The 14,559-nt window shown below is 36.8% G+C and overlaps 1 protein-coding gene across 1 annotated transcript in view; it reads right to left on the bottom strand.

The window, feature by feature from the left end:
• The window catches only part of ADGRG2 (adhesion G protein-coupled receptor G2), a 123,836-nt gene that overhangs the window by 71,866 nt on the left and 37,411 nt on the right, over positions 1 to 14,559 (bottom strand). The window contains exon 3 of the mRNA XM_036270248.1: positions 2,942 to 3,054. Coding sequence (XP_036126141.1) covers positions 2,942 to 3,053 — 112 coding nt within the window. The 5' untranslated portion in view covers position 3,054. The remainder of the gene's footprint in view (positions 1 to 2,941; positions 3,055 to 14,559) is intronic.

Genomic DNA, 14,559 nt, shown 5'->3' with positions numbered 1-14,559 from the left:
TCATTTTTAAATATACTTTTCAAAAAAGACTTATTTCTACCACGCAGCTTTCATTTTGATGATTTTTTTGCCCTTATATTGCACTTTCCTTTCTCTTCTACCTCTGTGGTGGAAAAAGCACTGAAACGTGAGACCAAAGATCTAGTATCTAGTCTGGCTCCACCACTTTCTAACCGATGATGTCTTTGGAGACATTTACTCATCAGTAAAGTAGGGACATTTGATTTTTGTTTTGCTGATCCCACAGTGAGATGATGTATGTAAGCATAGTTGACATGAATATCACATGGCCACAACAGAATTTGTATACCATAATATATATCTGGAGGAATTTGCTCTCCCTACTTCTGCCAGTTGTATAGGTAGTGTTCTCAAAGTGTAATCTCTGAACCAGTCACATCAATATTCCTTGGGAGCTTGTTAGAAATGTCAATTCTCAGGTCCTACCTCAGCCCCACTAAATCAGAAGTTCTGGGGGAAGGACTCAGAGATCCATGATTTAACATGCTCTCCAGGTGATTCTGATGCACAATTCAAGTTTGAGAACTCTGGTTTTGTGGTTTTGAGCCCAAAATTCAAAGCTAGGTACAAATCCCAGCTCAGGTACTTCTTTGAGCAAGTTGGTTATCTCTCTGAGCCTCAGTTTCTTGATCTGAGAAATGGAGCTAAGACTAGGATCTACCTTTTATAGATTTGGTTGAGAAGCTTAAGAGTGTGAATGTATGTAAAGCACATAAGGATCTGGCACATTGTACACAGTCAGTGCACATTTAGCTCTTATCACTTTTTTTTTTTTATAAACTATTGTGGCTTCTTGATAATATGACTCAGTGCCTACTTTTTGAAGGATTGTCAACTGTGTTTTAGACTGTTGGGGAGTTTTCCGTTGATTTTGTGTGCATTTATATATGTTGTGTGTATCTTTTGTTTATGCTATTGTTGTATGCTGCTAGTAGATATTTGCTTTAACCAATGAAGATTCCTTGGTCCTGATGTTCTTCTGAATAAGAACGGTATTTCTCTGTTTGTCCTTAATAATGTCTTCTTAAATAACATTCCTAAGAAGCATTCTTTACATTTGCATAGCACTGTATTATTTTGGCAGTTGTATCCATAGATACTGGAGCCCCAGGATTTCTAGCCTTTTTACTGCCTTCCTCAGATAGCTTTTCTTCTTGTTACATAAGCTTCTAAAGATCATCTTTTCTGAAAATCACGCTGCTTCATTTGGCTGATTCTCTATCTCCCTTAAATTTCCATGAAGAAGTGTCTTCAAGTAGATATTTTAAAAAACAATTAAATACCAGAAATAGACCCTCACATATATGGTCATTTGATTTTTAAAATTAATTTATTTTCTTTATTGATTTTTTTAGAGAGAGAGGAAGGGAGACGGAGAGATAGAAACATTGATGAGAGAGAACATCAATTGGCTGCCTCCTGCACACGTCCGCCGGGGATCTGCCCCCAAACTGGGCATGTGCCCTGACCAAGAACTGAATCAGTGACCTCTTGGTGCATGGGTCGATGCCTAACCGCTGAGCCACACCAGCCAGGCTGGTCATTTGATTTTTGACAAAGGTGCCCATACCATTCAATGGGGGGAAAGACAGTCCTTTCAACAAATGGTGCTGGGAAAACTGGATATACACATGCCAAAATGAAGTTGGACCCTTACCTTATACCATATATAGAAATGAACTCAAAAATAGATTCAAGGACCAAAAATAAGAGCTAAAACTATAAAACTCTTAGAATAAAATGGGGAAACCTTCATGACATTGGATTTGGCAATGATTTCTTAGATATGACAGCAAAAGCATAGGCAGCAAAAGAAAAAATAGACAAACGGGGCTTCATCAAAATAAAAAACTTCTGTGCATCAAAGGATACTATTAAGAGAGTGAAAGGACAACCCACAGAATGGGTTGAATTATATAATTTGTGAATTATAAATCTGATAAAGGATTAACATCCAGAATATATAAATCACCCCTAAAACTCAACAACAAAACCCCAACAACCCAATTCAAAAATGTATCAAAGATTTGAATATATTTCTATAAAGAAGATATACAAATGGCTAATAAGCTCATTAAAGATGCTCAACATCACTAATCATTAAGGAAATACAAGTAAAAACCACATGAGACACCATTTCACACTCATTATCAAAACAATATAAAATAACAAATTATGGTGAAGATATAAAGAAACTGGAATCCTTGTGCTTTGCTAGTAGGAATGTAAACTGGTGTAGCCACTGTGGGAAACAGTTCGGCAGATTCTCAAAAAGTAAAACATAAGGCTACCATATAACCTAGCAATTCCACTGCTAGGTATATATACCCCAAAGAATTGAAAGCAGAGACTCAAACAGATACTTATACACCAATGTTCAAAGCATTATTTACAATAGCCAAAAGGTGGAAATAACCCAAATGTCCATCAACAATGAATGAATAAGTAAAATGTGGAGTATTATTCAGCCTTAAAAAATAATGAAATTTTGATACATGCTACAACATGGATGAACATCAGAAACATTATACTAAGTGAGAGAAGTCAGATGCAAAAGAACAAATATTGTATGATTCCACTTACATGGCAAGTTCATAGCAACAGAAAGGATAGAGGTTATTAGGGACAGGGGAGTAAGGAATGGGGAGTTATTGTTTAATGGGTACAGATTTTCTATTTGAGATGATGAAAATGTTCTGGAAATGAACAATGGTGATGATTACACAAAATTGCAAATATTAAATGCCAGTGAACTGTACACTTAAAAATGTTTAAAATAGTAAGTTTTATGTTATGTTTACTTCACCAAAATGAGAAATTCCTAAATAAACATACACATACAGGAGCACGTGCACTCGTACACACACACACACACACACACACACACACACACACCAATGAAGGAAAACAGGTACCTTACCTTCCAGGGATGTAACTAGAACAACATGAAGACAAATGACAAGGAATATCTTGAACATCAGTAGTTCTTCAGGTCTGCCAACATGGCCACACTGCCCGCCAGAGAAAAACATTCTGGGGTAAAATAAGGGGAAAACACATCATCACAGCTTGCCATAATCACAACACAGCAATACTCATAGGTCAGTCCCTCAACCAAGGCAAACTATAATCCTGCTTCCTTTAAATTACTGTAGTTCCAGATAATTGGCAATGCCAGGTGGGCACTGGCTACAAAAAGCAAAACCCTTATTTATTATGGGAGGACCACCCACAGGTATATTACATTATGTTAAAAATGACAAGCAAGGTTGTCCATGTGGATTTATGGAAATCATCAACACATGCAAAATATCAAGAAGAAATTAAAAATACAAAACACTGCATATATAATTATTACCACTATATAAAAGCTAGTTAAAAACTATGCTAAGAATCAGAAGAGGGGGTCACAGAATCTTAAAGTAATCTATTCCTTTTTATGTCTTAGATTGTAAAAGGATGGGTACATTGCATTTCCTCTTAATTACATATTAGTTCATTATCATTGTTTGCATTTTTAGTAATCAGGAGGGCAGAGTCAACATTTTTAGAAAAGCAAAGTTTATATCAGAACTCATTTACCAATCATTCATTCATTTGTTCAACAAATATTTATTGAAAGCCAAGACACATCAGATGAGATGTGAGGGCTGAATAGGAGTTAACTAGATGAGTTACATGTGATGGAGGTGAGACTAGGGCTTGGAGGAGCTAGGCACAAAGAATTAGAATTGCAAATGCTAAGACTGTCTGTTCCTCTTACATCAGGGGGGCAATGAGAGTCCATTGATAAGACTTCCTCTATATGGCCACAGGGGAAGTGGTTGGGACAGACCAGGCTGTGTGTTCTCAGCTGGTAGAGCTCTAGGCCACAGGGTACCCATGAACCAGCCAACTCTGCAGCTTCTGTCAAACTAAGATGGAGTGTGTGTGCAGTGGTAAAGACTAAAGAGATGAGTTCAGAGGTTTTGGGCACTCAATGTCTGAGTGACACTGACAGGTTATATTCAATGGCCAAGATTCCCCATTTAGCAAACTGTGATAAGAGCACCAACCTATCTGATAGTGTTGCTATGTTGAGTAAACAAGAGATCTTCACACAATGGCTGGTACAAATGCTAACTGTACTCTTCATTCATTCAATCAAATATCTATTTTGTACCTAGTATGTGCAGGGTCAGATAGTGTAGGGACTACAGGATTACAGGGGTGAGGGCATAGAAAGATGGGGATAAATCACGATTTGTCAGTCTCAAGAAAAGTGGGCAATTTTTAAGAATTCTGTAATTTAATAGCCATCACCAGTACCAGGTGGGTAATTCTTCTCTGGTCTTAGATCAGGAGGTAAATCCTCCTTCCAAAGAGGGCTTACATGTTTAAGTCAATAAATTGTATCATATATTAATAATATACTCCATTAATATATTGTAAACTGCCTCTGGTTTGTCGCTCCTCTTCAGCACTTTTATCCTCTCTCTGTTCATAATGGCATATTACTGACCCTCCCAAATGAGTCACTCAAAAGAGAATGCTAATATAGTTGTGCAAAAATGTAGCAATGTCTCTCTGGAGGAAAATTTAAATGTCTGCTACAGCTATACACAATATTGATTAACCTCAGAAATATAATGTTAGATAAAGAAGCCAGACATAAAAGAATGCATATTGTACTTATTCCATTTATATAGGAACAAAAGCAGGCAAAACTAATCCATGGAGCCCAGCCGGTGTGGCTCAGTGGTTGAGCGTCGACCCATGCACCAAGAGGTCACCAATTCGATTCCCGGTCAGGGCACATGCCCAGGTTGTGGGCCTGATCCCCAGTAGGGGGCATGCAGGAAGCAGCCAGTCAATGTTCTCTCTCATCAATGTTTCTCTCTCTCTCTCTCCCTTCCTTTCTCTAAAAATCAATAAAGAAAAAATAATTTAAAAAACTAATTGATGGAGTAAGAAGTTGAAAGAGTAGTTATCCCTGAAAGAGGGGACAAGGTATAATAATCTGGAGTAGGCACACGGGGACTTCTGTTACATGGGTGTGTTCAGTCCCTGAAATTCACCAAATTGTACACTTATATGTATATCATAAAAAGTTTCATTTAAAAGTTTAAAAATTACTCTATATTTTATTTCTGAACTCAGTTCCCCTCCAAAAGCATTGCTTTCTTTTAAAAAGTTCTCGTTAGTGAACTAAACCTCTATTAAAGAAAAACACTCTCCTTTACAAATGCCTTAGAGTCAGTTCTACCTGGAATTCATAAAGCTTAGAAGATTTACTGCATAAGTATCTAATTTTAGTTCTGGGAAAAGTATCAGAGCAATTTATTTCTGGAAAGGAACTCAGAATTCACCTTGCCTCAAACTCGAATTCTACAGATGAAGAGGCCCAACATGCTCTAGGAGATGGGTTTGGTCATTTGGCTGTTTGGTGGCCCTTTCCACCAGGCCACAATGTCAGCCTCCTGAGAATTTGTCTCCTTGGAAGTAAACTGTTTTGAGTCCATCAGGTGGAAAAAAATCAACAATTCAAAACGTTATTATACAGCTCTGGTCCATTTAGCTCAGCATTTAGAGCATTGGCCCATGGACCAAAGAGTCACAGGTTTGATTCTAGTCAAGGGTACATACCTCGGATACAGTTCAATACCCGGTCCTGGTTGGGGTCGTGCAGGAGGCAACCAATCAATGTGTTTCTGTCACATTGATGTTTCTTTCTCTCTCTCCCCCTCCCTCCCTCCCACTCTAACTGAAAATCAATGAAAAAATATCCTCCGGTGAGGATTTTTTTAATGCTATTATACAATTTCACATTTTCTGCAAACATACTCTTTTTTTCTTAATCCTCAATATGCTTAATGATTTTATAGAGGGGGAAGGGAGGGAGGGAGGGAAAGAGAGAGGGGGAGAGAGAGCTCGAAGTGAGAGAGAACACTGATCCATTGCCTAAGTATATGCCCCAGCCAGGGATCAAACCCACAGCCTAGGTATGTGCCATGACCGGGAATCAAACCCGCATCCTTTTGGTATATGGGACAATGCTCCAACCAACTGAGCCACACCGGCCAGGGCTACAAACATATGCTTGAATTTTGCCAAACTCCTAGGATAGAACCTAAGTGGTATATAAAATATGGTCAGTTAAATTAGTCATGGTACACAGTGACTAGTTATTATGGGCTACAGCTTGAGCCTCTGATTAAAATAAACCATGCCTTTCACTGAAGAGAGCTTGTACTCAACTCCCAAATGAGGGCAGGAAAAGCCAGAAGGAAGGGTGATTCCAGCAATCATCCTGAAATGAGAATATGAATCAAGAAGAACTCAGTACAGACCAGGCATTATTGAAAAAAAATTGCTTTCAATTGTTAAGCCTGGAATATGTTTCCTCAAAGCCGAATGTATACTTCCTAATAAGAGTTTTATGGTATTTGAAGTAATATAGCTCCTATCACCATTTTTTTTTATTCTCACTTGAGGACATTTTTGCACTTATCTTCAGATAGAGCGGGAGGGAGAGAGGGAGGAAGAGAAAGAGAGATAAACATCAACGTTAAAGAGACACATCGAGTGGCTGCCACCCACATGACCCCAACCAGGGCCGGGAACAAACTGCAACCGAAGTACATGCCCTTAGCAGGAACCGAACCCAGGACTCTCTGGTCCACCAGCTGATGCTCTATCCGCTGAGCCAAACCAGCCAGGGCAATCCTATTACCTTTTGCATAAACTAGAGAACATCCTGTTAGGTCATAAGGTTGCTAGGATCTTTGATCAAAGGGGGAAATCTGGAATTTTTTTTTTTTACCAGAGTTGCAATTTTTATTTATTTATTTATTTATTTATTTATTTATTTATTTATTTTAAAATTATTTTTATTAATTTGTTTTTGTTACAGATGTTTCTCCTTTTTCCCCCATTGACATCCTCCTCCCCATACCCCTGCCCCATCCCCAGCATTGTTGTCCATGTCCATTGGTTATGCATACATGCATTTAAGTTCTGTGATTTATCCCTCCCCCCAACACCTCCACTTCTGAGGTTTGTCAGTCTGTACCCTACCTCTGTGTCTCTGGGTCAATTCTGTTCATCAGTTTGTTTAGTTCATTATATTCCACAAACAAGTGAGATCATGTGATATTTGTCTTTCTCTGCTTGGCTTGTGGATTTTTAAACTTTTACTCATTATACAGAAAAGGCATTTTAATATTTTTCAGCTGGAACTTTTCTTCATCTTCTGGTGGGGTTGGGTTTAACTCAATGCTATCTAGGTCATTAATAAAGATGATATGATGAGTTACTTGTTCTTAAATTTTCAAGGTGTTAAGTATGGTTGGTGAAATAGTATCAATTACAAGGAAAACTATTTGCTAGAATTTAAACAGTAAAATCTAGACCTTTACACTAAACAACTTCTCATTGAAGATTATTCCAGATTCATCTTGGTCCAGGGCCCCTTTTATGGCTGTGGACTCTGATGTAAGTGGCAACCCCTAAGGTTGTATAGTGCACAAGCTACATGACTGTATGCCATGGCCCTGACTGTACCACTCTAAGAAATTACTCTAGATCTCTTCAATTTTATTTATTTATTTTTTTGTTAATCCTCACCCAAGGATATTTTTCCATTGATTTTTAGATAGAGTTGAAGGGAGGGAGGTTGAGAGAGACAGAGAGAGAAGTATTGATGTGAGAGAAACACATCGATTGATTGCCTCCAACACAAACCTAACTGGGCCAGGGATCAAACCCGCAATCCAAGTACGTGCCCTTGACCAGGAATCAAATCCACAACTCTTTTGTCTGAAGGCTGATGCTCTAACCTCTGAGCCAAACTGGCCAGAGCTCTTCAATTTTATTTTAAATAATATCACTATCATATTTTTAAAAATCTATATAATTAGTGGAAGCCTGAATAGCAATAAGTGATGCATCTATCTTTATCTAGATATAGAATAAAGAATAAGATTAAAAGGGGAAAATAGTTTGATACCACTATAGAACAGGTCTGGGTGAGATTTATTCTCTGTTACCTCTGGTTAACTGCTATACTTTGATGATACCATGGCTGCTATGATGAATGAAATGATCAATATTTTTTACTTGAATAACAAGATATATAATAATTGTTCCCTAAATTTTCTAGAAAATGTTATGCCTTTGAGATATTTATATATTAAGTGCTGGCTAACAAGAGTAGCACGAGGAGAAATTAAAAAGGGAGGCACTGAAGAAGCTCTCAGTGCAGATAAAGCAAGAACTAAAAGGTGAAAAAGCAATTGACTAGGATCATTCAACCGTCAAAGAAGTCAGAGAAACTCAGGGTTGTTTTGGATTTTGTTTAGAGACTTTGGTTATATGTTTAATTACTTTTTAAAAAGAATCTGGAAACTTAGTAAAAGCATAATTAAATTTCGATTGAATTCTTAAAACCCTGATACAGCAAATATCTCAGAAAAAAAAAGTCTTCAGTGTTCTAGGACTATGTTAGGTTCGATTATTTAGACCAGTGGTTCTCAACCTTCCTAATGCCGCGACCCTTTAATACAGTTCCTCATGTTGTGGTGGTGACCCCCAACCATAAAATTATTTTCGTTTCTACTTCATAACTGTAATTTTGCTACTGTTATGAATCGTCATCAGAAATATATGTTTTCCAATGGTCTTAGGCGATCCCTGTGAAGGGGGTCGCGACCCACAGGTTGAGAACCGGGGATTTAGATCAAACCTTCTCTAAAGACAATAAAATATAAAAAAGCATTTTCTTAAACATATCAAAGAGTTCACAAGATAGAAAAGAATCACCAGGCCAAAGATAAAACCAAAGTAGGAACAAAGAGAAGTAATATATTCAAAGGAACTGCTTTTGCCCGAGGGTATGAGTCTACTGAGGCAAACTTGAGCTCCAGATATGGAATATAAAAGAAAAGTTCAAAGACAGGGAGGAAAGAAATACTGGTCTAACATATACTTAAATAAAATTCAAAGAGGAGAGGATGGGGTAGAGTCAGTGTTTGAAATGATAATAACTGAATGACCCCAAACTGATGGAAAACACCTACCCACAGATTCAAGAATCCCAAAGCATCTCTACAATAAATAGAAGAGATCTACACCTAGACACAAAACAGTAAAATTAAAAACAAAAGCAAAGACAGAGAAGATCTTGAAAGTAGCCAGAGAAAACAAGACAGTTAATCTTCAAAGGAGCAGATGTTAAACTGATAGCTGTTTTCTCAGAAGCAACAATGGAAGCCAGAAAACAAACAAAAACTGTTATATTGTTCATTACCTGCAAATCCTTACTGAAATAAATCCTAAAAAATATATTCAGGCGAAAGATGTAAGATCTGAGATGCAACAAGGAATAAAGAACAAAGAAAGTGGTTAGTATGTGACCAGGCCCATTCCTAATATTTGTAATATACAGATCAAGAATTTAAAAGAAGGTCCAATTTGCCCTTATCCTTCCACTGAGCCTCAATCTCAAATAACAAGAGGCTTTGTGCACATGAATAGACACCTCAGCCCACATATCAAAAACCCCCTCTCTCCTAAAAGCAGCTACCCCTTGGTCATCCTTTGTATACCTGGCAGCATGGCTTGCCCTGGGGAAGAGGCCTGCATAGGTCCTAGAAATAGGCACATAATGTTTGGATAGGGAATTCCAGACTCCTGTTTTCCCAGAGCATGATCTAGAAGCAAGGGTTAGGAGAGAGAAAGGCAGGCTCTAGGTGGGAATGTCTTCTTTGTGTCACAGATTTCTTGCCCTTTAGAGAGGGGTATGACTAGGGAAAGACCAGAGAAAGGACTTGTAAAGCATGAGGCACAGATCAGAGACCCCAGTTGCCCAGAGCTAAGGGTGACATTATATATTGGTAAACCCAAATGAACAGGCTATATAAAACATTAATAATAATATCTTGCAGGAATGAGTGAAATATTATATAATAAAATATGACAACTATTTTACATATATAATATAGGAAAATGTGTATCAATTAGCAAATGAAAAAATAAGATTAGTCTTCCAAGGTCCTTGTATTATCCTAGAGGAGACTAAAGGTATTGATTATCTTTAGACATTAAAAAGTTCAGTAGACACTGTAATTTCTATGGTAGCTACTAAAAAACAGAAGTGAAGTATATAACTTCCTAAATAGTGGAGGAGGGGGAAACGGTTTTTAGAATAATTAGTCAATCTGAAGAAAGGGAAGAAAAATAAAGAATGGCTAGGAAAAACAGAAGATGGTACATTTAAACACAATACAAGTTGATGATTTATTAAATATAAATGGACTAAATGATTCAATTAAAAGGCAAAGATGATCAGACTGGAGAAAATACAAAACCCTAATATATATGCTAAGTATGCTATTTACAAGGACACAACTAGAGTATGATACAGAAAGATTGAAAATAAAATTATGGGAAAGATATGCAATACCAATACTAATAAAAAGAAAATTAATATGTTTATACTAATATCAGATAAATTATACTTTAAAGCAAAAAGCATTACTTATAAATCAAATAGTTCATTCGTAAAAGGTTCCATTCAATAGGAAGACTGAACAAATTTACATGTGACTGCAACTAATAACATAGCCTCAAAAACACAAAGTAGCATTTTTTAAGAAATCAAGGAGAAATAGAACAAATTCACAGTCATACTGAGAGATATTCACACGTCTATATCAGCAATAGACAAAATTCAAATAAGAAAGTCAGTAGGATATAGAATATTTCAATATTTAATCAACTTGACTTAAACACCATAAACTATGTAATCATTTCAAGTGCACATGGAATATTTATGAAAGGGGAGGAGGGTGTCAATGGGGTAAAAAAGGAGAAACATCTGTAACAAAAATAAAATTAAATATAAAGAAAGAAAGAAATAAAAACTAAGAGGGGGAAAAAAAGAAAGAAAGCCAACCAGACCAAAAAAGTAGTCTCAAAAATGTTTTTCAGAATGGGAAAAGGAAAGGAGAGTGTTCTCTGACCACAACACAATTAAATTGTCATAACAAAAAGTTAAATTGTTATTTAACAAATAACATATGTGTCAAAGAAGAGGTCATAACATATTAGAAAATATTTGATTTGATCAATAATAACAACACCACATATCAACATAGGGATAGAACTAAAGATCTTTAGAGTAAAATTTATATTTTAAATGTACATATTAGAAAAAGAAAAAGGCTTAAAATTAATAAGTTAAGCTCCTTCTCAAGAAATTTGAAAAAGAACAGCAAAATAAACCCAAAGAAGGAGAAGAAAGGAAATAACAAAAATAAAAGCATGAAATAATGATACAGGAAAAAAACAAAGGTTATTAACAAAGCCAAGGTTGTTCTTTGTAAAGACAATTCTGGCAAAATTAAGAGGAGGGGAGGAAGGTAGGAGGGAAAGAGGGGGAAGAAAAGAAAGAGTGTAAACAAATAACCAACAGAAAGAATTTAAAAAGCAACATAACTGAAGGTGCTATACACATAAAAATGATAAAAAGATCTTAGGGACAACTTTATTAATGTTGAAAATCTAGATAGAAACGGACAAATTCTTAGAAAAAGTATAACTTACTAAGAAGGAATCAAGGAGAAAGAATACACCTGAATAGACATAACCATTAAAAGTCTAAAAAAAAACCCCACAAAGAAAACTCCAGGCCCAGACATTTTCATAGGTGATCCTATTAAATACTTAAAGAATGAGAATTCCAATTTCACAAGAACTCAAAGACTAGAGAAAGAACATAACCTAACTCATTTTTACCATGGTAGCATAACCCTGGTGCTAAAACCTGACAAGGTAAGTCCTCACAGTTTTACCCATTTTATAAATCAAAAGAGACTACAAATTCTCTGGAATGCTCACAAAAATGTCTAGCAGCAATTTTGAATCTTGTAAATTGGGGTAATTCAAATAAATATAGGACAAAAGGAATTATTTTGAACTTCAGCAACAACATTTTTGAAGATAAAGTCACCAAGAACTAAAGCCAACAATGCTGCAGTAAGATAAACAGCATCCCATATGGAAAAAAATAAAAAACACAAAACAATGTCCTAAGGATGACAGAAACTGGGTTAACTGCTAAGTGCTGAAGATGAACTCCCAAATGGCAGCTTTGTGTTTCATTTGTTATAGGCATAAAGTCAATGGTGAACTAGACAGGATGATTGTAATATGAAGCTTTCATGTCTCTAGAAGCAAATGGAAGGAAAATGATTTATTTGGTCTTTACAGTGCAAAATGATTTTCTTAATAACATTAAGTGCTTTTTAATAGAAAAAAAAGTAGGTTTGCTCAATAGAACAAGTGAATCAATATCAGGTGTACAAGATTAGAAAAGTAAATTATGCACTTAAAGTAAAGAAAGATTCGTTAAACCTTCTGAAAGGTGCTATATTTTTCAACTCCCTTACTTATCTCCAAATTTCAACGCTGTCCTACCTGCAATCTACCATCCTCTTGATTACCCATGTGTAAATTACCCAAGGCAAAATAAAAGCCGACTTTATCTCTCTCTTCATCTCTTTATCTACTTTATCTTCAACCTTCAGTATCCTCTCCCAATGTTCATAATAAATATGTTCAACAACACAAACAAGCATAATAGCATAGGGTACAAGAGCATGAATGGTAGACCCATACGCCTGTCTTTAAATCCAAGCTCCACCATTTACAGTGTAACCCTGGCCTGTTCCTTAACCTCTTTGCACCTAAATTCTTCATTTGAAAAAGTACAGGTAATGATTGAATTTACCACATAAGGTTCCTATAGAGATGAAATGGGGTAATATATTGAAGGTCTTAGTATAGTTAAGAAGTATTAGCTATTAATACAAACATAATTAGAAGACAAGTTTACAGTACACTCCTGGGATAAATGTAAATAGGTTTCGGAATTATTTTCTTCAGTCATTCATCTAGTTTACAATATTTATTGAGGTTCTATTACATGAAAGGTACTATGCTACAGACTCAAGATACAATAAACACGACAGATATTTCTCCCGTGTGCAAGAGCTTACAGCCACTACTTAGATTAATTGGCCATTGATGTAGCCAAATAGTGGTTTATTTTTTTTTTCTTTATTGATTTTAGAGAGAGAAAGAGATAGAAACATTGATGAGAGAAGATATCTATTGGCCGCCTCCTGAATGCCCCCCACTGGGGATCAGGCCCACAACCTGGGCATGTGTTCTGAGCAGGAATCTAACCAGCGACCTCTTGGTGCATGGGTCGATGCTCAACCATTGAGCCACACCGGCTGGGCTAAATAGTGATTTTTATTTATTTATTTATTTTTAAATCCTCACCCAAGGACATTTTTGCATTTATCTTCAGATAGAGTGGGAGGGAGAAAGAGGGAGGAAGAGAGAGAGAGAAACATTGATATGAGAGACACATCAACTGGTTGCCACCCACACGACCCCAACCGGGGCTGGGAACAAACCGCAACCGAGGTACATGCCCTTAGCAGGAACCAAACCTGGGTCTCTCTGGTCCGCGGGCCAATGCTCTAACCTCTGAGACAAACCGGCCAGGGCTAAATAGTGAATTTTTTAAACTTAAAAGATATTTTCTCTTCATGGTCCATGAGACTCATCTTGGCCTAAAAACAAAACAAGGCACCAGAACACAATATCTCCTATATAGACTTGGTCTCCACCTCACCCTAACTCCCACGGTGTGCAACTCCACCCACAGCAGGCACTCAAAAAATATTTTTCAATTGATTTGGTATGGAATCTGTTGCTGTACAATAATTCTATCAATATGTAGAAAAGAAAACTAGGAGACTCTCCTTAAAAGCATCCTCACAGTGTTGATCTGCACTGGAGGGGATGGGAGCAGGGATGGGGCAGAAGTACGTTTGTTTTTTGTTTTTGTTAATCCTCACCTGAGGATATTTTCCATTGATTTTTAGACAGAGTAGAAGGGAGGGAGGGGGAGAGGGAGAGAGAGAGAGAGAGAGAGAGAGAGAGAGAGAGAGAGAGAGAAACATCGATGTGAGTGACACATCAATTAGTTGCCTCCCGCACAACCCCCACTGAGGCAGTAATCAAACCCATAACCCAGGCACAAGCCCTTGACCGGCAACTGAAGCCTGAGACCCCTCAGTCCTTGGGCAGATGCTCCAACCGCCCAGCCAAACTGGCCAGGGCAAGAAGAACGTGGTTTATGTCATTAGGAGATCACATTTGAGAGGAAGTGAGGTTCTAAGGAAAGCAAACCACCCACCAATATTCTGTGCCTTTTCCTGCTTTTGTCATCATGCCATGCCAACTCCTGCTTCAAGTCCCAGCTTGGACATTGATTAGCTGTGTGACCCTGCACAGGTATTTTAACATTGTTTATAGCAATACTTTATTAGCATTTATTATAATAACCATGTATTTTTATAATCTAAATTACAGTAGGATAATTATAATTTATAATGATTACAATAAGTATTTGTATTGTTATAAGATTTTTATTATTTAGACCAGTGAAATCCCAGAAATAACCACTATTTATAAGTCTCAAAG

Source organism: Molossus molossus, unplaced genomic scaffold (assembly GCF_014108415.1).
Source record: "Molossus molossus isolate mMolMol1 unplaced genomic scaffold, mMolMol1.p scaffold_m16_p_2, whole genome shotgun sequence".
Taxonomy (NCBI): domain Eukaryota; kingdom Metazoa; phylum Chordata; class Mammalia; order Chiroptera; family Molossidae; genus Molossus; species Molossus molossus.
The sequence above is the reverse complement of the archived record's forward strand: the minus strand, read 5'-3'. Positions and strand labels throughout refer to the sequence as shown.